At 39.4% G+C, this 23,625-nt stretch overlaps 1 protein-coding gene across 24 annotated transcripts in view; it reads left to right on the top strand.

Moving 5' to 3' along the window:
• Nucleotides 1-23,625, top strand: part of CCSER2 (coiled-coil serine rich protein 2) — a 190,774-nt gene that overhangs the window by 104,201 nt on the left and 62,948 nt on the right. For 12 of the 24 annotated variants that reach the window (XR_002831996.1, XR_002831995.1, XR_002831997.1 and 9 more), the window contains one exon: nt 21,213-21,408. The exons of 11 other annotated variants lie outside the window; for them this stretch is intronic. Coding sequence is in view for 10 of the 13 variants with exons in the window: in XM_023763732.1 (XP_023619500.1) it covers nt 21,213-21,408 (196 nt within the window). In the remaining 3 variants the exon portion in view is untranslated. Of the gene's footprint in view, nt 1-18,918; nt 19,366-21,212; nt 21,409-23,625 lie in introns of those variants that run through there. One more of the 24 variants, XM_023763742.1, reaches the window with a different exon arrangement.

The following is a 23,625-nucleotide window of genomic DNA, read 5'->3' as shown; positions in this document are numbered from 1 at the left end:
CTATGTCTAGTACTTCTAGTACTATATCAAGTAAGAGTGGTGAAAGTGGGCATCCTTGTCTTGTTTCTGTTCTTAGATAAAATGGATTTAGTTTTTGCCCATTGAGTATGATGTTGGCTGTAGGTTTGTCATATATGGCTTTTATTATGTTGAAGTATGACCCCTCTATTCCCACTTTGCTGAGAGTTTTTATCAAGAAAGGGTGTTGGATTTTTCAAATGCTTTTTCTGCATCAATTTATATGATTATGTGGTTTTTGTCTCAGTTTGTTTATGTGATGTATTATGTTTATTGATTTGCAGATGTTGAACCATCCTTGCATCCCCAGAATAAATCCCACTTGGTCATCGTGTATGATCTTTCTAATGTATTGCTGAATCCGATTTGCTAGGATTTTGTTGAGGATTTTAGTATCTATTGTTCATCAAGAATATTGGCCTGTAGGTCTCTTTTTGTGGTGTCTTTATCTGGTTTGGGGATTGGGGTAATGCTGGCTTCATAGAAAGAGCTTGGAAGTGTGCCTTCCTCTTGAATTTTTTAGAATAGTTTGAGGAGGATAGGTTTTAGTTCTTGTTTGAATGCCATCTTATTTGAACTCCCCTGTAAAGCCGTCTGGACCAGGGCTTTTGTTTGCTGGAAGATTTTTGATGGCTGTTTCAATTTCTTCGTTAGTTATCAACCTATTCAGGTTTTTTGACTCTTCTTGGTTGAGTTTTTGGAGCTTGCATTTTTCTAAGAATATGTCCATTCATCTAGGTTGTCCATTTTGTTGGAATAGAGTTGTTCATAGTATTTTTTCATAATCGTTTGTGTTTCTGTGGGATCGGTTGTTATTTCACCTCTTTCATTTCTGATTTTGTTTATTTGAGTCCTCTCTCTTTGCTTCTTGGTGAGCCTGGCTAGAGGTTCATCAATCTTGTTTATCCTTTCAAACAACCAGCTCTTGGTTTTGTTGATCTTTTGCATTTTTTTTGTCTCTGTCGTTTATCTCCACTCTGATATTTATTATTTCCTTCTTTCTGCTTACACTGGCTTTCCTTGTTGCTCTCTTTCTAACTCTTTGAGTTGTAGGGTTAGATAATTTATTACCATTATTTCTTGTTTCTTGAGGCAGGCCTGTAGAGCTATGAACTTCCCTCTCAAGATTGCTTTCACTGTGTCCCATAGATTTTGGATCATTGTGTTTTCAATGTCGTTTGTTGCCATGATGCTTTTTATTTCTTCTTTGATCTCTCTGGTAACCCAGTCATTGTTTAATAGCATGGTATTTAACCTCCAGGTGTTTGATTTTTTTATTGTTTTTATTGTAGTTGACTTCTAGTTTTATGCCATTGTGGTCTGAAGATGGTGCTTGATATGATTTCTATCTTCTTGAATTTGAAGAGACTTTGACAATATATGGCAGCTGTGGGCAAACTACGGCCCACGGGCCAGATCTGGCCTGTTTGAAATGAATAAAACTAAAAAAAAAAAAAAAAAAAAAAAAAAAGACCGTACCCTTTTATGTAATGATGTTTACTTTGAATTTATATTAGTTCACACAAACACTCCATCCATGCTTTTGTTCCGGCCCTCCGGTCCAGTTTAAGAACCCATTGTGGCCCTCAAGTCAAAAAGTTTGCCCACCCCTGATATATGGTCTATCTTTGAAAATGACCCATTTGCACTTGAGAAGAACGTATATTCTGTGGCTTTGGGGTGAAATGTTCTGAAGATGTCAATTAATTCCATCTGATCTAGTGCATCATTTAGGATTGGTGTTTCTTTGCTGATTTTTTGTTTAGAGGATTTGTCCAATGGTGATAATGGGGTATTAAAGTCCCCTATTATGACTGTATTGCTATCAATCCCTCCCTTGATATCCTCCCAAAGTTTTTATTACGTATTTGGGTGCACATATGTTTACCAGAGTTATATTTTCTTGTTGGATTGCTCCCTTTAGTAGTATGAAGTGCCCTTCCTTATCTCTTGTTATGTCCTTCAGTTTGAGATCTAATTTGTCCAATATAAGTATTGCTACCCCAGCTTTCTTTTTCATTTCCATTCACCTGAAAAATCTTTTTCCATCCCTTCACCGTCAGTTTATGTGAGTCCTTTTTTCTGAGGTGGGTTTCCTGTAGACGGCAGATATGTGGGTCATGTTTTCTTATCCACTCAGCTGTCCTATGTCTTTTGATTGGGGCATTTAATCCATTAACATTTAAAGTTATTATTGATAAGTACTTGTTTGTCACCATTTTTATTCTTTACACCTGTGTTCCTTCTTTGTTTTCTATTTCTTCTTTTTACAGCAGACCCTTTAGCATTTCTTGCATTGCTGGTTTGCTGGTAATAAACTCCCTTTGTCCTTTTTTTGTCTGTGAAGATCCTGATTTTCCCCTCAATTTTGATTAATAGTCTTGCAGGGTACAGTATTCTTGGATTCAGACCCTTCCTTTACATGACTTTGTATATTTCATTCCATTCGCTTCTTGCCTGATGTGTTTCTGTTGAGAAATCAGTCTTTAGTCTGATAGAGAATCCTTTGTAGGTACCTTTCTGTCTCTCTCTGGCCGCTTTTAAGATTCTTACTTTATTGTTGGTGTTTGCCAATTTAATTATAATGTGCTTTGGTGTCGGTATTTTGGGGTTCATTTTGTTTGGGACTCTGTGAGCTTCTTGGATTTTTGTGGGTTTTTTCTTCCTTATATCAGGGATGTTTTCTGTCATAACTTCTTCAAACAAGTTTTCTATTCCTTGCTCAGTTTCCTCTCCTTCTGGCACCCCTATTATGCGGATGTTGTTTTGTTTTGTGTTGTCCCAAAGTTCCCTTACGCTCTCCTCCAATTTTTTAATTTTTTTTTTCTAGATGCTGCTTTGCTTGGGTATATTTTCCTACCTTGTCTTCTAGCTCACTGATGCGGTCCTCTGCTTCTTTTAGTCTACTGTTGATGCTTTCTATTGATTTCTTTATAGCAGCGATGTCATTTTTCATTTCTTCTTGGTTCTTCTTCATTTCCTCTTGGTTCTTATACATATTGTTGAATTTGTCTTCCATTCTTTTCAGCCACCTTATGACCATTTCTCAATTATTTCTCTGACATATTGCTTGACTCCTTTTCGGTTACTTCCTTTTCTGGTGATGCCTCCTTTTCTTTCATTTGTGGGCTGTTTCTTTGTCTCCCCATGATCTCTCTTCTCCGGGTGTCTGGTTATGTAGCTCTCTCTCTCCTGCTTTGATTTTAAGGCATAAAATACAACACAACATTGCACAATGCACAAGGCACTGAACACAAATGTATTCATGATACTAATGACCCCAAATAAAGGTGACCACCCGAGAAAAGAGAATTAGGAAATAAGAAAAGAAAGTAAGTTCAAAAATGAGAGTGAGAAAAGGACAAAAAGTAAGTGAGAGAAGAAAGAGAATAAAAAAGAAGGGAGGGGGACTATTTATATGGGGAGAAACCTCCAGTAGAACAACTAATCCAAATAAATTCAAATAATAAACACCCAGAGGTGAATGCAAACTACAAACAACAACTAATAACAAGCAAGAAGAGGAAAAACAGAAGCAAAAAATAAAGACAAAAACAAATCAAAAATAAGGAAACAATCTCACAAACAAGCAAAAAACAAATAAAACAATCTAATCAACAATCAAGCCAACAAGAACAATAGGACAGAGTGAAAGCAAGGCAAAACAAATCAGAATAAAATGAAAAAATAGTACAAAAAAACAAAACAAAACAAAACAAAAAATAACAACAGAAAAAAAAAACAAAACGAAAAAAAGGGAGGAGAGAAAAAATTTTGATAGTGAAGAAGCCGAAGAGAGAGGTGTGTATGGAATGGAGTAGGGGATTGGAAATTAGAGTTATTAGTAGGATGAATTTTTAACAGGTGGTAAAAAGAAGGAATAGGGAAAACCTAACACAGGAATAGAGTAAGAGAACAGGACAACAAAAGGGGAAAAGTGAGGGATGGAGTGTTGGCATAAAGGTAAAGTTGAGATAGAGTAAAATGATGCTAAAGGAAAAATGATAATAGAATGTAGAACATTAATCCCAAAATAAAATAAAGAGAAAATAAGATGACACTTTAAAAAAAAGTTACAATAGTAGTAGTAATAATATTAATTAAAATAAAAATATAATAATTAAAAAGGTAAAATCAAGTGAGGGAAAAAAGAAAAAAAATTAGTTTCTTAAGTAAAAGTTGAAAAAATAAAAATGTGCAGTAGTGAAGGTCATTCACTTCCTCTACTCTTCTGTTTGGCACGCCTTTTCCCTGTGAGGTAGTCAGGACAGTATTGAAGTTCCCTGAGATACACTGCTCCTCTGTGTTGTAAACCACAGTCCTGATTTTAAAGCAGGCTGTATTTCTTTGTTTCCCAGACTGCCTTTATTTGTGTTTACAGAAGAGTCAATTTGTGATTCAGCCCCTGGGTGGCAGTATTTCTGGATTGACCTCCAGGCCTATAAGTCCTCTCTAGCCAGTATTTAGGTTTTGTTTTCCCTTTCGCACTTAATACTGGTTTGGGAGATTCGACTGCCCCAGAGCTGGTTACTTGATTGTTACTCCCCGCTCTGATTCCCAGGTTCCACAAAAACTATTTTCCCCTGCAGTCTCTGTGCGTGTCCCCAATTGGGTGATCCTATGTATTGGGTTTAGTAATCAAAAGCAAGGATTTAAAGAGAAAAAAAAGAGCCAGAGTAAATGCACGAGCTTGCAACTTTTACCGTCCATCTCTGCGCGCAATTCTCCAAACGTCTCTTCTGCACGTTTTTTTCCCCCTGGCACTAAGCAGCCGGGTTACTGGTAAAATCCGAGGCTGCCTTTTTGTGCCCAGTCCCGTTATGGGCTGATTTTTAGAGTTCCCTTCTGCCAGCAGCCCTGCGGATCCCCTTCCACACTCGTGGATCACACTGGCTCCAATGGCCGTGGACTTTGTGGGGCGCAGACTTCCCCTACGCACGTTCCTCTCTCCAACCTGGATTGCAGACCTCACCTTACCGTAGGTGAAATCTGACCTTTCCGTGAGGAGGAGCAGGACTCGTCCATGTATTCATGCTGCTTGAGATCGGTATTCCTGGGTTTGTAGCTGGTCCCTGGGTGCCGTGGTTGCAGGGTCCCTGCATGTATACGCTTCCAATAACAGCCACTCTCCCCTTCAAGATGGCGCGGCATAGCTGGCCGCTCTGGGAGAGATTTCAGCAGCAGTGGAAGCTGCCTGGTTAGGGGAGCCCAATTCAGCAGTCCCCAACGGTCCCTTGGAGTATAGCTGTTGCTCACCCACAAATTTACACTCTCCATATGACCACACCCTCTCCTTTCGTTCTCTCACTCACACACTATCTTGCAGTCTGCCTTCCCGTCGGCAGCCATCTTCTTCTTGACTGGCTTTTATAAGACCTGAAAGGTTGCTTTGTATGAAAATACCTTGTGATATAGTGGACAGGTCTCAGACAGTTTCCTAAAGTAGAAGTAATGATAAGTTCCTTAAGTCTACAGAGAACTCTAGTCCAAGTGAGAAAAGGTCATGAAATGATGATGTCCAACTAAAGATCCTCTGTTGGTATAATTTGATGCAAGGATGAAATTTAGAAGATCTGGAAAAATTCATGCAGCACACATCCTTCCAGGCATTATTTTAACTGTTTTCTTTCTCACATCTGGGCTTTTGATAAGGAATGGACATCAGAGAATAGGTATTATCAGACAAGAATCTGGTGTGAAAATAGTCGTTTTTTAAAAATTGTACAGTGGGGCCTTGACTTACGAGTTTAATTCGTTCATGACGGAGCTCATAACTCAAATTACTCATATGTCAAATCAATTTTCACTGTTACAATGAATTGAAATACTGGGCTGATGTTGTGGCGTTCACTGTGACGTTCGCTGCGCCAACTAGCGGTGGGGTATCTGAAGCTGGCTTGTAACCCAAATTTTAGCTCGCAACTCAAAGCAAAAAATCGGCCGAGAGACGGCTCATATCTCGAAAAACATTAGTCGGGACACTCGTAAGTCAAGGCCCCACTGTATCTTTATTGTTGAAAGTATTACAGATGTCCCCCTCCCCCTCACCCCATTAGCGCCCCCCTACATCCTCCCACGCCCCACAGGGCGTACTGCACTAATGTCTGTGTTATGGGTTATGCATATATGCATATAAATTAATTGGTTAATTATTGCTAATAATGAGGGTTTTGCTTCTCTCATCTTTGATGTTTGGTTTAAAAGAAGGTAAATTTAAGGCCAACTTATGAAAATTTAGAAGTCTAAAACATGAACCATTGCTTATGCTTCAGATAAGATTTATTCATCTATTTCACAGATACTCATTGAGAAACCAGTATGTTGAACTCTGTGATTAATGCTCATGCTGGAATGAATTTGGGTATTGCATGAGGGGTGAACGCTGTAGATTGGTCACAGCTTCTTGGAGCATTGTTCTGAGGATGAGAAGAAGCTGTGCTGTGTGTGGGCTCAGTTGGAATCATTGCAGTTATTGGTGAGGTAGGAGATTTGTGTGCCTCTTCCATCCCGTGCAAAGAGGAGGAGTATATGCTTTCTGCTGGCAGGCTGCTGAGGCTGAGAGGGACAGTCATGTCGGTAGTTAGAATGCAGTATTTGTGTAGGGCAGTGATGCCATGTGCCTTCATACGGTGACGACTACAGACTGAAGGCGCATGCAGCAATGGTGTTTGTCTCAGGTAGTGCTGTATAAGGGAAGTTACTATTGAAATGTGAAGGATGACTGTAGAGTTTGTAGAGGAGTGGTTTATGTAGGAGAAGGATGAGATTCAGATGGAAAAAACAGCATGTGTAAAAACATTTATGAAATGGGTGGCATTTTCAGAGAACTACATTTAGAGCTGGACTGCTAGGTCCTTTAGAGGAATGAATAGATGTGATTTCTAACTCTAAATAGCAAAACTATCTAGGCATTTAAAGTAAAGATGCCAATTCAATTTAAAGAGAGAGGCTATTAGTTAGACCATCCAAAATGGAACGAATTACCTAGAGTTAGTAATCTCTGTCCCTGGGAATGATCAAGCACAGGCTGATTAGTTTATCTACCAGGAAAGTTAAGTAACATTTTCCAAAAATTATATTCCTGGATGTCAATAGGTGTAAATAAAAGAGATTCTCTGATCAAATGAGTATAGGAATAAACAAATTAAACAATGTTAAGTGAGTTTTTTAATAGTAGACTCCACAGTGCCTTCAACATATAAACACTAGAGGCCCGGTGCACAAATTTGTGCATGGGTGGGGTCCCTCGGCCTGGCCTGCAAATCGGAGCTGATCAGGGGGAACGGCTGGCCAGGGAAAGTGACTGCAGGAGGTTGGCCAGCCAGACGGAGGGACCACGGGAGGTCGGCTGGCCACCCGCCATCCCCCCCGATTGGCCCCGATGGGGGAGCCAGCTGGGAAAAGGAACCGTGGGAGATTGGCTGGCCACAGGAGCTTGGCTGTTGGATTTTATCAAATGCAATTTGTGTCTATTGAGATAATTATTTTTCCCCTCATTCTCTTAATTTGGTGTATAACACTTACTTATACCAACTTTGCGTTTCTCAGATAAATCCTACTTGGTCATAGTATGTAATCTATAATAATAAAAGTGTAATATGCTAATTAGACCGGACAGCCGAACGACCTTCCAGACGTCATTCCAGATGTCCTTCCGGATGAAGCCACTGTGATGTGGGCCGTGGCAGAGGTGGTTAGGGGCGATCAGGCAGGCAGGCAGAGTGGTTAGGGGCGATCAGACAGGCAGGTGAGCAGATAGGGGCGTTCAGGCAGGCAGGCAGGTAGGCGAGCAGTTAGGAGCCAACAGTCCTGGATTGTGAGAGGGATGTCCAACTGCCAGTTTAGGCCCGATCCCACAGGGATTCCTAGTTATTTTATAACTTGCTAGATTCAATTTGTCAATATTTTGTTGAGAATTTTTCTGTAGACATCCTATATCTATATATATAAAAGCCTAAATGACCATTGCAACCAAATGGATGACTGAACAGGCTGCATGGGCCAACCAAGCTGGCAGGGGGGTTACTGAGGGGCGACCAAACAACCAAGCAGCAGGCTGTGTGGGGTGACCATGGCCCACATGGGGGGAAATTAGGGGTGACCAGGCCAACAGAAGGGGGCAGTGAGGGTGACCAGGCTGGTGGGGGGGAAGTTGGGGGCAACCAGTCTGGCAGGGGGGGCAGTAAGAGGTGACCGGGCCAGCGGGGGGGGGGGGCAGTTAGGGGCAACCAGGCTGGTGGGGGGTAGTTGAAGGCAACCAGGCCTGCAAGGGGGCATTAGGGGCAACCAGGCTGGTGGGGGGCATTTAGGGGTGACCAGGTTGGCAGGGGGGCAGTTGGGGGTTAACAGGCCAGCAGGGGGGCCAGTTAGGGGAAATCAGGCAGACAGGCAGGTGAGCAGTTAGGAATCAGTGGTCCCAGATTGTGAGAGGTATGTCCGACTGCCAAAACCGGCAAACGGACGTCCCCCGAGGGGTCCCGGATTGGAGAGGGTGCAGGCTGGGTTGAGGGGATCCCCCTCCCCCATGCATGAATTTCATGCACCGGGCCTCTAGTAGCAGTAATAAAAGCGTAGTATGCAAATTGTCCCCTCGACCAGAGTTCTTCTAGGAGTTCGACCAAGGGGCGGGCTGACCAGGGGAAGGGAGGGAGGTCCTGGCGCTGGCAGGTGACTGGGGGAAGGAAGGGAGGGAGGCCATGGCCAGCAGCGGTGGCAGGCGGCCAGTGGCTGGGGAAGTGAGGGAGTACCCAGCCAGCAGTCGGCCTCTAGTAATAAATATTTGTCCTTACTTTTCTTGAGATGTTTTTCTCTGGTTTTGGTATTATGACCACATACACTGAATTGGTGTTTCATTTATTTCTGTTTTTGGAAGAATTTGTAAAGGGTTTTTGTTAATTCTTCATTGAATGTTTTGTGATGTTGTTTGGGCCTGGGTGTTTTTTGTTTGTTTGTTTTGGTTTTGTGGCAAGTTTTTTTTTTTTTATTACTAATTTCATCTCTACAGATGTTCTATAGATATTTGTTAGTGTTTTTTTTTAGTTTTTTTTTTTTTTAGTTTGTAGTGTTGTTCAAGTCTTCTATTTCCTTGCTCAGCTTCTTCCCAGTTGTTCTATCCACTAAGGAGAAGGAAGTTGTGAAGTTTCCAACTTCAATATATGTTGTAGGGAAGGTCTGAGAGTAACATACTCTTTCAGTTTTTTTTGTTTTCATAGGAATGTTTTAATTTCTCTTTAGTTTTGAAGGATAGCTTTGCTGGATATTGAATTCTTGGTTGACAGTCTTTTAGTATTTTGACTCCTGTGCTTTCTCATAAAAAAAAATCCAGTAATCTTATTTAACATGCCTTCTATATTATAGGTTACTTCTTTCTTGCTGCATTCAGAATTATCACTTATTCTTTGGCCTTCAACTTTTATTTTTTATTTTATTTTTTTAATATGTTTTATTGATTTTCCACAGAGAGGAAGGGAGAGGGATAGAGAGTTAGAAACATCGATGAGAGAGAAACATCAATCAGTTGCCTCCTGCACGCCCCCCACTGGGGATGTGTCCGCAACCAAGGTACATGCTCTTGACCGGAATCAAACCTGGAACCCTTGAGTCTGCAGGCCGACGCTCTATCCACTGACCCAAACCGGTTCTGGCTGGCCTTCAACTTTTAACTATGATGTGTCTCTCTTTTACTTTATCATATTTTGGAATTTGTTGAGCTAATGATTAGACAGTGATTTCCTTACATGCTTTGAACCAGTAAGTATTCCAGCCTTTCCCAAGGGGCTCTGTCTGTGTGTGTGTTCATGGTTGCCTTCAACAATTTGGCAAACAATTTATAGTTCTGCCTTAGCCTTCATTTCCTGCTTGCCCAGAGTAAGTGAGATATTAAGGCCTTCTCAGGTTATTTCCTTGGCCTGCACACATCCCTGTACATATGTATAGCCTTTTCTATGTCCAAGAATATATTGGAGCATTTCAAAACCACCTGTGGCCATCTCATTCCTCAGGTTTTCCTTAGAAGTTTTTTGGTCAGCTTGTTTGCCCCAATTGGTATCACTGTCTCATGCAGCTGGGATTTTAAACAATTGCCATTAATTGTTTTGCACAAATATACTAGAATTAAAGCTGTTTCCACATAATGAGTTCTGAATCAAGTCAAATAAAACAACTGCTGAGAATGGGCCTTTTCTAAGGAAGGGGCAGATAAGGTCAAAGAGTAGTAGTTTTCTGGAAATGATGCTTTTTGGAGAGCCCACCTCCCACCCACCCCCTAATGATTGCTGAATTTCACAGCTACCATGCTTGTAAGACTCTTATTTTTCAAGCTGCCACAGAGCTAGGGAGATAGGTACAGCAGTAGAATAAATTAAAATGCCACTGTTGGTCTCACTAAGGTTTTCTTTTTAATAAGTGCTTCTCGTTTGGTGCAAGCATTTGGTTGATTTCCAGAGTTCTGAAAAAGTTAGTTTTGACTAATTTGCCAGCGATCTCAATGCTTTTATGAAGGAGTGCATTTTTGGAGAAATTTACTCTGCCCTTCTCTTCTGTCATTTTTTTCTTTGTTTGTTTAATAGACTTCATTTTTTAGAACAGTTGTAGGTTTACAAAAATATTAAGCAGAAAGTACAGAGAGTTCTCATATACTCCCTCACCTTCTTTTATACAGTTTCTTCTATTATTAACATCTTACATTAGTTGTTACAACTGATGAGTCAGTATTGATACATCATTATTCATGAAAATTCATAGTTTACATTAGGGCTCACTCTTTGTGTGTACATTCTGTGGGCTTTGACAAATGTATAAAGGCATGTGTCTACCATTACTGTATCATACTGAATAATTTATTCATCCCTTCCTCCCCCCGTGCCCTACCACTCTTGGCAATATTCCTGGCAAACACTAATTTTTTTTTTACTATCCATAGTTTTGCATTGTCCAGAATGCCATATAGTTGGAAATAGACAGTACGTAGCTTTTTTGGATTAGATATTTTTCACTTAGCAATATGCATTTAAGGTTCCACCATATCTTTTCATGTGTTGATAGCTTATTTTTAAAATTTCTAAATAATAGTCCATTGTATGGGTGTACTACAGTTTGTTTATCCATTCACATACTGAAGGACATCTTTAATTGCTTCCAAAATTTGGCAATTATGAATAAAGCTGCTCTAAACATTTCTGTGTATAAATTTTCAACTCATTTTTGGTAAATAACAAGAAGCACAATTGCTGGACCACATATTAAGAGTAAATTTAATCTGGTAAGAAACTGCCAAAGTGTCTTGCAAAGTGGCTACACATTTTGCATTTCTTCCAGCAGTGAATGAGAGTTACTATTGCTACACATCCTCATCAGAAGTTGGTGCTGTGTTTTGGATTATAACCATTCTGATAGGTGTGTAGTAATATCTCATTGTTTTAATTTACAATTCCCTAATGATATATTATGTTGAGCATTTTATCATATGCTTATTTGTTATTTGTACATCTTTGTTAGTGAGATGTCTGTTTAGATCTTTTGCTCAATTTTAAATTAGGTTGTTTGTTTTCTTGTTGAATTTTAAAAGTTCTTTGTATATTTTAGATACCAGTCCTTTATCAGATATATATTTTAAATATTTCCTTCCAGTCTGCGGCTTGCTTTTTCATTTTCTTAATGTTGTTTTTCACAGAACAGATATTTTTATGCAATCCAGCTTGTCAATTTTTTCTTTCATGGATTGTACTTTTTGTATTGTATCTAAAACCTTATTGCCAAACCCAAGGTCACCTGGATTTTCTCCCTTGATATCTTGTAGTTTTGAGTTTTACATTTAGGTCTCTGATCTTAGTCAGTGTTTGTGAAAGGTGTATAAGGTCATTTTTTTTGCATGTGAATGTCCAGTTGTTCCAGTACCATATGTTGAAAACACTGTCCTATCTTTATTGAATTGTCTTTGCTCTTTGTCTAGGACCAGTTGGTTCTATGGGTGTGGGTGTATTTCTGGACCCTCTGTTCTGGTGTCCCGATCTGTCTATTCTGTAGTCAGTACTCCACTGTCTTGATTAGTGTTACTTTATATAGTATGCCTGAAAGTCAGATAGTCATTCTGACCTCATTCTTCAAAATTGTGTTGGTTATTCTGGGTCTTTTGCCTGTTCATATAAACTTTAGAATCACCTTGTTGATATCCACAAAATAACTTGCTGGGATTTTGATCGAGGTTCTGTTGAATCAAGCCTTTAAAAAATACACCTTGAACATAAAAACATACATTTAACTTTTATCATATGAATTTTAATAAAAGTGAGTAAAGAAAGACTAAAGGTTGTGTGAAGAAAAATTGTGACTCAGATTAGGAAATAAATAAAAAATCTCTCTCTCCTACCACCTCACCCCAAACACACCTCCACTTACCAGTCTAATCTATGAATCAGAAACCTTAAGCACAAAATCACACATCTTGGTAATTAAGAAACACAAAATCACACATCTTGTGCAGAAGTGGAGAAAGTATATGGATACAGCCACATAATTTTGTGAGATTCCTTTAAAACTACAATAAGTAATTGTGCAGCAATGTGATTATTAGATTGTGCTGTGCCAGCACTGCCAAGGGTTCGGTGAGCCTGAGGAGGGGCGGTGAAGGATTAAAGAAAATACAGACAGAGAATATAGCTGGGGCTTGGTGGATCTCCTGTTCCTGGATCAGGCCACAGAGAAGGATCCAGCCAGCAAGCTGAGGCTTTATTTTATAGCCAGAGGTAAACAAGGTAGTGGTCAACATAGTTACACTGTTCTTGTGAGTTTCACTTGTTTTGGCAGCACTTGCTGCACCTCCCACAGCCCATTAGCTACCCAGGAAGGATCTAGGGGGCGGCCAAAGGTCAAGCTTAATTAGGCTAAGAGGGCTGTGCCCTCTAAACTGGGACTTGTTTGTGGCTCTGTCAATCCGAGGCTTACCTCTAGAGCCGCTCCCTACATTAGATGTGTGGGTTGAATATCAGGTGCTGCTATTGAAATTGGATTCAATTTTAATGGGTTAAAAAAAGGCTGATATCTTAAAGATTTCTTTCTATAGTTATTCTGATCCTTTTTTTCTTGTTGATTTTATTGGCTGTATTTATAAAACAATGTTAAATAATGTTGGTGATTGTGGGCATTTCTTTCTCATGCTTCTATAACCACTGAACTAATTTTTCCCTTCACCCATACCTATATATTGGTTTCTTCTTATCTACTAGACTGCCTGGCCTGTGATTGACCACATAGACCACACAGGTGCATTCCTGCCTTTACTAACACACTACTAACCTTCCAGTATATTCCCCAAAACAGCTTGCAGTCTTCTGTTGCTTCACCATATAATTTCTCTACTAAAAAGCCATGATTATTAAAATTTGTATAAAAGTACAAATGTGCCTGTCATCTTTTTTTTTAATCCTCATCAAGGATGTTTTTTTTTCTCAAATAGCATTTCTTTTTTTAAAAAAAAATCTTTATTCTTGAAAGTGTTACATAGGTCCCCTTTTCCCCCCATTGACCCCTTATAGGTCGCCCCGGTGCCACTCCCCAGGCCTCCATCACCCTATTGTCTGTGACCATGGGTTATGCATACAAGTTCCTTGGTTGATCTCTTCCCTCCCACCCCTGCCTTCCCTACCCCTACCTTCCCCCTGAGATTCATCAGTCTGTTCCATATTTCTATGTCTCTGGATCTATTTTGTTCAACAGTTTATTTTGCTCATATGGGTGAGATCATGTTGTATTTATTGATTCTTGAGAGAAAGAGAGAGAGAGAGAGAGAGAGAGAGAGAGAGAATATGAGAGAGCGAGAGGGAGGGAGGAAGGGAGAGAATGAGGGAAAGAGAAAGAACAAAAGAGACATCAATCGGTTGCCTCCTTTGTGCCCCCCAACCTGGGATTGAACCCACTACTTAGGTATGCGCCCTAACTGGGAATTGAACCCACACCCTTTTGGTGGATGGAACAATGCTCCAATGAGTGGGGCCACCCAGCCAGGGCTGTGCCTGTCATCTCAATATGAGGTGCTGTGTCTACTAACCCTTTGTCTCAGGTTCATTGTTTTCATCTTGTTTATGTCTTCATCCCTGGATCTGTGCTTGTACTCTTGGAAAGTTATTGAACCACCCATTCCAATTCAAAGGTCCACTTCTCAGGTGTGAGCATCATCTTCTCAGAATGTGAAATGTCAAAATCTCTCTGTTCTGTTTTTTCCCTCTCTTGTGTCCATAGTGCCATTTTATTTTCTGAAAATAACATCTGATATATATTTGCTATCTTTGTCTTCTTCTGCCTCTTGCTTTCTCCATTACACTCTTTTGCTTTCTCAATTACACTCTTGTTTCCCATAGAAGACTTCAAATGGTCCTCTAGTGAGGTATTCTGTTATTTCCAACTTGATGTAAAGAAAAGTGTGTCACCCTGACCGGTTTGGCTCAGTGGATAGAGCGTCGGCCTGCGGACTGAAGGGTCCCAGGTTCGATTCAGGTCAAGGGCATGTACCTTAGTTGCGGGCACATTCCCAGTAGGGGGTGTGCAGGAGGCAGCTGGTCGATATTTCTCTCTCATCGTTGTTTCTAACTCTCTATCCCTGTCCCTTCCTCTCTGTAAAAAAATCAATAAAATATATAAAGAAAGAAAAGAAAAGAAAAGTGTGTCAACATTTACCAATTGGAGTAGATAGCTGCAGGGTATATGGCATAATAGTATTCTTTTGACATTTATGTTAGAAAACATTTTCAACTTAAAGAAGTTGGAAATTATTGCTAATAATACAATAGTAGTTGGTTTTTATTTAACATCTACTGTGTATCAGGCTTTGTTCCAAGTACTTTAACATGTGACTTCAATTTTCTTTAAGCCTATCCAATGAAGTTTTTATTATAAATGGGACTGGATTTTGTTGAATGCCTTTTCTGTGTCTATTGATAGGATCATGTGATTTTGATCCTTCATTTTGATTATATGATGTATCATATTTATTGATTTGTGAATATTATACCAGCCTTGAATCCTCAGAATAAATCCTACTTGGTCATGATGTATGATGTTTTTCATGTATTGCTGGATCCGATTTAATAATATCTTGTTGAGGATTTTGGCATCTGTGTTTATCAGGGATAATGACCTGTAATTTTCTCTCTTTGTAGTGTCTTTGTTTGGTTTTGGAATTAGGATAATGTTGGCCTCGTAAAAACAGCTTGGAAGTATTCCTCTTGAATTTTTTGGAATAGTTTGAGGATAAGTGTTAGTTTTTCTTTGAATGTCTGAAAAACTTGCCTGTGCAGCTATGCAGTCCAGCATTTTTGTTTGCTGGGAGTTTTTTTGATTACTGACTCAATTTCATTAGTTATCAGTTTATTCCAGTTTTCTGATTCTTCTTGATTGAGCTTTGGAATAGTTTATGTTTTTAGGAATTTGTCCATTTTACTCAGGTTGTCCAATTTGTTGGCATATAATTGTTCATAGTATTTTCTTAAAATCCTTTGTATTTCTGTGATGTCAGTTGTTATGACTTTTATTTCTGACTTAATTTGGGTCCTCTTTCTCTGTTTCTTGATGAATCTGGCTAAAGTTTATCAATCTTATTTATCTTTTCAAATAACCAATTCTTGGTTTCATTGATCTTTTATATTGTACTTTTTTTCCTTTGGTCTCTATGCCATTTATTTCTGCTCTAATCTTTATTATTTCCTTCATTCTACTTTCTATGGGCTTTTCCTGTTGTTCTTTTTCTAGGTCTTTTAGTTATAGCATTAGATTGTTTATTTGAGATTTTTCTTGTTTCTTGAGGTAGGCCTGTAATGCTATGAACTTTTCCCCTCAGGATTGCTTTCATTGTGTCCTGTAGATTTTGGGTTGTGTGTTCATTTTCATCTGTTTCCAGGGTGATTTTGATTTCTTCCTTGATCTCATTGGTAACCCATTTGTTGTTTACTATTTAGCCTCCATGTGTTTGAATGTTTTTGAGGTGGTTTTTTTTTGTTTTTTGTTTTTTGCTGTAGTTGATTTATAGTTTCATGCCATTGTGCTTCAAGAAGATGCTTGATATGATTTTAATCTTCTTGAATTTGTTATGACTTGTTTTGTGTCCTAACACGTAGTCTATCTTTGAGACTGTCCTATGTGCACTTAAGAAGAATATATATTCTGCAGCTTTGGGGTGAAATGTTCTGTAAATATCAACTAAATCCATCAGATCTAGTGTGTCATTTAAGGTTGCCATTTTCTTGTTGATTTTTTTTTTTGTCTGGAAGATCTATCCAGTGATATCAGTGGGGTGATAAAGTCCCCTACTATGACTGTATTGCTGTTGATCTCTCCCTTAAAGTCCTCCAGAGTCTTGCTGCTCTGATTGATTTTTTTCCTACCTTGTCTTCTAATTCACTTATTTGATACTCTGCTTCTTTTAACCTACTGTTTATGTCTTCCAGGATATTCTTTATTTCAGATATGTTATTCTTCATTTCCAAGTAGTTGTTTACCATGGTTTCTATGTTATTTGTCATGCTGTTGAACATTTTTAAAACAATTACTTTATACTCTGTTACTAGTAAATTGCTTGCTTCCATTTCATTTAACTCTTTTTCTGTAAATTCCTTTCGTTCTTTCATTTGGGGCCTGTTTCTTTATTTCCCCATTTTTTGCTGTTTCTTTGTGTTTGTTTCTATGTATGGATAGGGCTGTTATGACTCCCAGTCTTCATGGGGTAGCCTTCTGTAGTAGTTGTCTTGTGCAAGCCAGTTGTGTAGTCTTCTTCTTTTTTTAATCTTTTTATTTTTAATTTTTATCTCAAGAAAAATGATCTTAAATATAATATTACATGCAATAAACATTAATATTTCAAGAAAAAAGGGATTTTAAGTATAATATTACCAAAGCTGTACTAGTATGATATTACAAAGATTGTAGGAAATATTAAAAATCTGCAAATTGCCCTAACCGGTTTGGCTCAGTGGATAGAGCATCGGCCTGCGGACTGAAGGGTCCCAGGTTCGATTCCGGTCAAGGACATGTACCTTGGTTGCGGGCACATCCCCAATAGGGGGTATGCAGGAGGCAGCTGATCAATGTTTCTCTCTCATTGATGTTTCTAATTCTCTATCCCTCTCCCTTCCTCTCTGTAAAAAATCAATAAAATACATTAAAAAAATCTGCATATAACAGGATTACTTCTGTTATGTTCTTAAGATATTATTTTTTCCCTCTGGCTCTATTTTTGTTCATCAGTTTATGTTGTTCATTATATTCCACAAATGAGTGAGATCATGTGATGTTTACCTTTCTCTGACTGGCTTATTTCACTTAGCATGATGCTCTCCAGGTCCATCCATGCTGTTGCTAATGGTAAGAGTTACTTCTTTTTACCACTTCGTAGTATTCCATTGTGTAGATGTACCACAGTTTTTTAATCCACTCATCTGCTGATGGGCACTTAGGCTGTTTCCAAATCTTAGCTATTACAAATGGTGCTGCTATGAACATAGGGGTGCATATATCCTTTCTGATTGGTGTTTCTGATTTCTTTGGATATATTGCTAGAAGTGGGATTACTGGGTCAAATGGGAGTTCCGTTTTTAATTTTTTGAGGAAACTCCATACTGTCTTCCACAGTGGCTGCACCAGTCTGCATTCCCACCAGCAGTGCAAGAGGGTTCCTTTTCCTCCGCATCCTCTCCAGCACTCGTAGTTTGTTGATTTGTTGATGATAGCCATTCTGACAGGTCTGAGATGGTACCTTATTGCCGTTTTGATTTGCATCTCTCAGATGATTAGTGACTTTGAGCACGTTTTCATATGTCTCTTGCCCTTCTGTATGTCCTCTTTCGAAAAGTATCTATTTAGGTCCTTTGCCCATTTTTTTTATTGGATTGTTTATCTTCCTTGTGTTAAGTTGTATGAGTTTGTGTTGTCTTCTTAATCTTCTGAGTGAGATGCTCTAGGAATGTACCATGTGGATTATGTGGGCCCTCCTATTATAATTGTGTCTCAACTGCTGTTGTCTGTTCATGGGTGGGCTTAGCTCGTGGGCTGGATGACTGTGAGCTCAACCCCAACGACATCATAACAACTGTTACACAGGTGCTGACAGAACAGAACAAGACAAAGCAAGCCAAGCTGAAAACAACAAGAAACAACAAGCCAACAACCACAAAACCAAGAATAATTAGGAGGAAAAAAAAATACAGAAAGACTAGAGACCAAAGATTTAGAAAATAAAAAAGAAACAAAAGAAGGGAATATGAAAGAAAAGAAAAGAAAAAGAATAAGAGTAAAAAAGAAAAGTAAAAAAATATTAAATGAGATAAGTGTTAAAAAGTAATAATAATGAATAAAATAAAATATAGAATAGGAAAATAATAAATGAAAAATAAAAAAGGAAAAAAAAGAAAAGAGAAGGAAAAAGTAGAATAAGAAAAGGAAAAAGAGAAATAGAGATATTAAAGTTTTATTGGTGGGGTGGTCTCCGTGTCCCCACTTGTTATTGAGTGGAATTGGCCTTCTTTGGGTGCCATGGGAATAAGAATATCTTGAGGCCCCCACAGGAGGATGAGATATCAAAAAAAGCGTTATTTTGGTTGAATTAGACCCCTGTGTTCCAAGGTCCCATCTCCCTCTCTCTTGCCATGGGAGATATCTAGCTTTGTCTTTAGTGGACCTGGGATTAAAGCCGTTGCCCAGAGTTTCACTGCATTTGCACAGTTCAGTCCTGCATCTCACTAGGTTAGCTTGTATTCCCAGCTACACTCCATTGCATGTGGGGTTTGCTTGGCTATGGGCCATGCAGCTCCCAGGGCCACATGGTTATGGAAGGAGCACAGGCGAGTGCAAGGAAGCAAGAGTGAAGCAAGAGGAACAAGAGAAAGAATTCCTTTGTCTGCAAATTATGTATTCCAGATTTTCACAGGCTTGCAGTGGCTCCACCCCTAGCCAGTTATATTTGTTCCAGGTTAGCCTGACAGGCAAGTACCGTCCCTACCTTACCTCGCCTTCACTGTGTAAGCATCCATCTTCCACTTTGTTGGGCCCCTTCCCCTGTGATTTGCAGGGATTGGGCCAGTGCTTCCCTGGGAAGTGCAGAGTTGCAGCTCCCAGGTGAAGCTGCCCAGATGACCATGCTTATCATGTCCGGTAGACCCTTTGCCCCAATCCTGTTAATATTAATAACTAGCCAATTACAATGGTGACAAAAGTGAAAAGAGAGGAAACAAATTTTTTAAATGAAATATAAAAGAAAAATTAAAGAAAATATTAAAATTAAAAAGTGTTCTCCTCCATAGGTTTTAGTGCCTACTGTGTTCACCTTTGGATCTGCTGTTTGTGGAGCCCGCTGGATTTTGCTCCATGTTGTCAAGTTGGCCACTTGGTGTGCTGGTCTCAGCCCTCACTGGAGGTTCTCTGGTGCAGGCCAATGGCAGTCATTGTCCCTGCCTGGCCCTTAGCAATTTGACTGATGCTTGGCAATTTGACATCTGGTGTACGGGGCCTCTGGAATCCAGAGGCTGGTCTGCCTCCAGTACGCAGCTAGAATGTCTCTGCTCTGAATAGCTCTTCCTTTGCCCATGGACCTGCACTCTGCCTTCCAGACCTAGCCAGTGGTTTGTAGTCTGTTTAAACCAGATTACATGCCTGTAACCTGTAGGAAGGCGGTCACTTCCTTTTCTTCCTAGCAAGGGGCTCGCTGAACTCACTGGGGAACTTGGATCTGCTTCCCTGTCATGCAGCCCAAGGGCTGAGCACAGGCCCATCTGTCTCCCTGACAGAAGCGCACTCAAGATACACAGTTGCATTGCCTTAGCTCTGCCTGGCCTCTTGGCACCTTCTTGTCGCCACACCCAGTAGGGCATGTTTAAAAGAAAAACAAGGCCTGAAGTAGTTTCAGAGGAAAATAATATTGTGAAAACAAAGCTCATATTAAATATTTGAGAATTTAGAGATTTGGGAATATTTGTTCAAAACTAGAAAATTTTAGCAGAAATCATATTTCTACTTTTTAATGTGGTTGAAATTTAATGCATTGTGCGTTTTGCAAATTTAATGCATCATGAATTTAACTTTAATCATGATAAAACATAGCCATTACAGTATTTTGGAAAGAACATTTTTTTTCAGCATGTTTTTGTCTTAACATAAGAACCAACTGTAATTATGTGTAATGTGAATGCAGTACTTTTTAAATTGCTGTAGCTATGACTTCTGATTAAAACATTGTTTTTCACACCCATAAAACACATTTTCCCTAGTCTTAAATGTTCAAACAAAAAAATTCTAAATTATTCATTATGTGTATTGTATGAAACTAAAGGAAAATTTAATTTTTTTACAGTGGATTTTTAAAATGTAGTTTAAGATTAGGAAACAAGATTTTAAAAATCTTATTTAAGACGTTAAGCGCCCAGCTGGTGTGCCTCAGTGCTTCTGGTTGACTGATGAGGTCCGGACGGAAAGTATAGTGTCAGTCACCGGAGACTGACATGGTGCTTAACATGTTAATCTTTATTGGAAAAGATGATTTGTCAACAGTGTAAAACTTAACTGTCTACTGGGACTTTCAAGAAATAGGAGTCCTGTAGTGTTATGGAGCTAAAAAAAAAAAAGTGATGTTGAAGAGGCCAATTAAAGTCAACATAAAAAGCAGGCAGTCGGTGCAGGAAAAAGAAAAATAAGTATATTTTTTCCAGCCAAGGTCTTTTCCCCAAGATTTTTGTTTCTATTCATGTTCCTAAGGAATAAGGTTTATTCAACCAATGTGTAAAATACACAAAAGGAAGAGCAATGCAACTAGAACTGATTGCACTTTTTTTAAAAAATATATTTTATTGATTTTTTACAGAGAGGAAGGGAGAGAGATAGAGAGTTAGAAACATCGATGATAGAGAAACATCAATCAGCTGCCTCCTGCACATCTCCTACTGGGGATGTGCCCGCAACCCAGGTACATGCCCTTGACCGGAATCGAACCTGGGACCTTTCAGCCCGCAGGTCGATGCTCTATCCACTGAGCCAAACCGGTTTCGGCTGATTGCACTTTTTAGTGGAAACATATTCAGGGTCTGAGGTGAGTAAAAGCCAGAGGCTTTGTGATAATGATAAATCAATTATAATATTCATTGCAATAATGTTACTACCTTTATTTCTTTCTGAAATTTGTGTTGCATATCTTTTACCTCCAATTTCTCCTGCCCTTCTAGAGGCTCTCCCTACAGAGAATCTCCTTTGGGTCATTTTGAAAGCTATGGAGGGACCCCCTTTTTCCAGGCTCAGAGAATGTTTGTAGATGTACCTGAAAATACAGTGATACTGGATGAGATGACCCTCCGGCACATGGTCCAGGATTGTACTGCTGTAAAAACTCAGTTACTCAAACTGAAACGTCTGCTGCACCAGGTGAGTTTATAATGAACATTTTTGACTTTTGATATCTGAGTTGCAAGATGTATTAACATAACTTTAAAATTTTTAAATTGGGTTTTTAATGTCTATTTACGTTTCTGTAAAAATAATACTTATAAATAGTACTTAATAGCCCAGCTGGTGTGCCTCAGTGCTTCTGGTTGACCTATCAACCAGAAGGTCACAGTTTGATTTTTGGTCAGAGCATATGTCTGGGTTTCAAGCTTGATCCCCAGTTGGGGGCAATGCAGGAGGCAGCCGATTAATGATTCTCTTAATCATTGATGTTTCTATTTCTCTCTCCCTCTCCTTTCCTCTCTGAAATCAATAAAAATGTATTAAAAATACTTTTTTAAATAGTGCACAATAGAAATTTTTGTGGAAGAAAAAAATATAGGAATTTATATATGGTCTCCATACAGTCCCCAACATGTATGAGCTGTGTAATATTGGATAAGCCAATCTCTCTGCTTCTGTTTCCTCATTTTTATAGTACCTGCATTGTAAGGTTACTAAGAGAATTAGAAACAGTAGTTGTAAATTGAGAGATTTAATACCTGAAACATGGTAGGCTTTCAGTCATCAGTAACTGCTACTAATTTCGGCTAAATGGGACTAAGAAAGAGCAGTTTTTATTTACATCTATATATATATATAGAAGCCAAGCGACCAGAACGACCAGGACGACCAGTTGCTATGACGTGCACTGTGGCCCGATTGGGGCTCGCCGCAACATCCCGCGGTCCCTTCCCCCCTGCTGGCCCAGCCTGATCGGCCCCCACTGGCGGACCCCACCCGTGCACAAATTTGTGCACTGGGCCTCTAGTAATCATATAATTGTAGTTTTGTTTGAAACCTTCAAGTTTAATCTTTCTCCATCTTATTTTTTTATTTGAGAAAATCTAGACTCATAACAGTGATGTGACTTCTCAAAAGACACGGGGTGAGCTGATGTTTGAATCTGGCTTCTGATTCAATAGCATTTTTTTGGTTTGAACATATAACACTTAAGAGACAAGGTCAGATGCATAGCAGAAAACTTAGGAATAAAACACTAATTTCAAAATGTGGATATCTTTTGTTTAGTTTTAAATCTATATTTGTCTTTTATAGACTAGTCAAATTTTGCATAAATTAATGTTGAGAAAGAACATTCTGGCTTGCTTGCTCAACTTATTTTCTCATCTTCCTCAGGGTTGTGTGTTCTAGCTAATTCTGAGCAGGGACCAAGTTTTAGAGCTTATGATGGTAATAAAACCAAACTCAAGCCATATGCTCAGAAGTGAAATATGGCTCTGCTATGTCAGCAATGATGATTAGTAAAAGTATTCTGTTACAGTCATGTAAATTATTTTATATTATTTGGTTATGGATTTCCTGGACTCCTCTTCTCCATGCTTATAGAGATTGGACCTTTCTGTGCTAAGGCTGGAGTGAACACGTGGAGGATCCTTTGCAGAGATCCCATTCTTGGACTCCTTTCAAGACAGAAAGGATTTCAAGTTTGAAATATACAGACATAGAGCTTAGAACAGGGGTGGGCAAACTTTTTGACTCGAGGGCCACAATGGGTTCTTAAACTGGACCGGAGGGCTGGAACAAAAGCATGGATGGAGTGTTTGTGTGAACTAATATAAATTCAAAGTAAACATCTACACTAATAAAAGAGAAACATGGTAATTAGCATACGACCGCTACCCTTCCCATTGGCTAATCAGCATATCCTTATGCAAATTAACTGTCAGCCAAGATGGCGGCCGGCAGCCATGCACTGAAGTGAGCAGGGAGGCTTGCTTGCTCCAGTGATGGCAAACTCCAACGTTCCCTGCCTGACTTGCCGGCCTCTCAGCTGCAACTCTAAGCAACTATGTTGCAAATATAGAAGCTAAACAAAACCCTAGAAACTGGCTTTCAGTCAGCCGGGCTTCAGCCAGCCGGACCACAACATTGTATCAAATATGGAAGGTAAAGGCCAGAAACCTTCTTTCAGCAGCAAGGCCTCAGAGCTAAAGCTGGCCCAGAATATAAAACACAAGAAAAAAAAGAAAAACAGGGAGCGGTTGGAGCTTCAGTCACCGGCCAGCCTGAAAATGGCATCAGCCCCTCACTCAAACTGGCAAGCACCCAGTGGGGGACTCCCACGCTGATCAGAACACCCTTTCAGGGAAACCAGGCCGGCCGCAACCCAGTGCCCGGGCCTCTATTCATATA

Source organism: Myotis lucifugus, unplaced genomic scaffold, assembly GCF_000147115.1.
Source record: "Myotis lucifugus unplaced genomic scaffold, Myoluc2.0 scaffold_299, whole genome shotgun sequence".
Lineage (NCBI taxonomy): Eukaryota > Metazoa > Chordata > Mammalia > Chiroptera > Vespertilionidae > Myotis > Myotis lucifugus.
The sequence above is the reverse complement of the archived record's forward strand: the minus strand, read 5'-3'. Positions and strand labels throughout refer to the sequence as shown.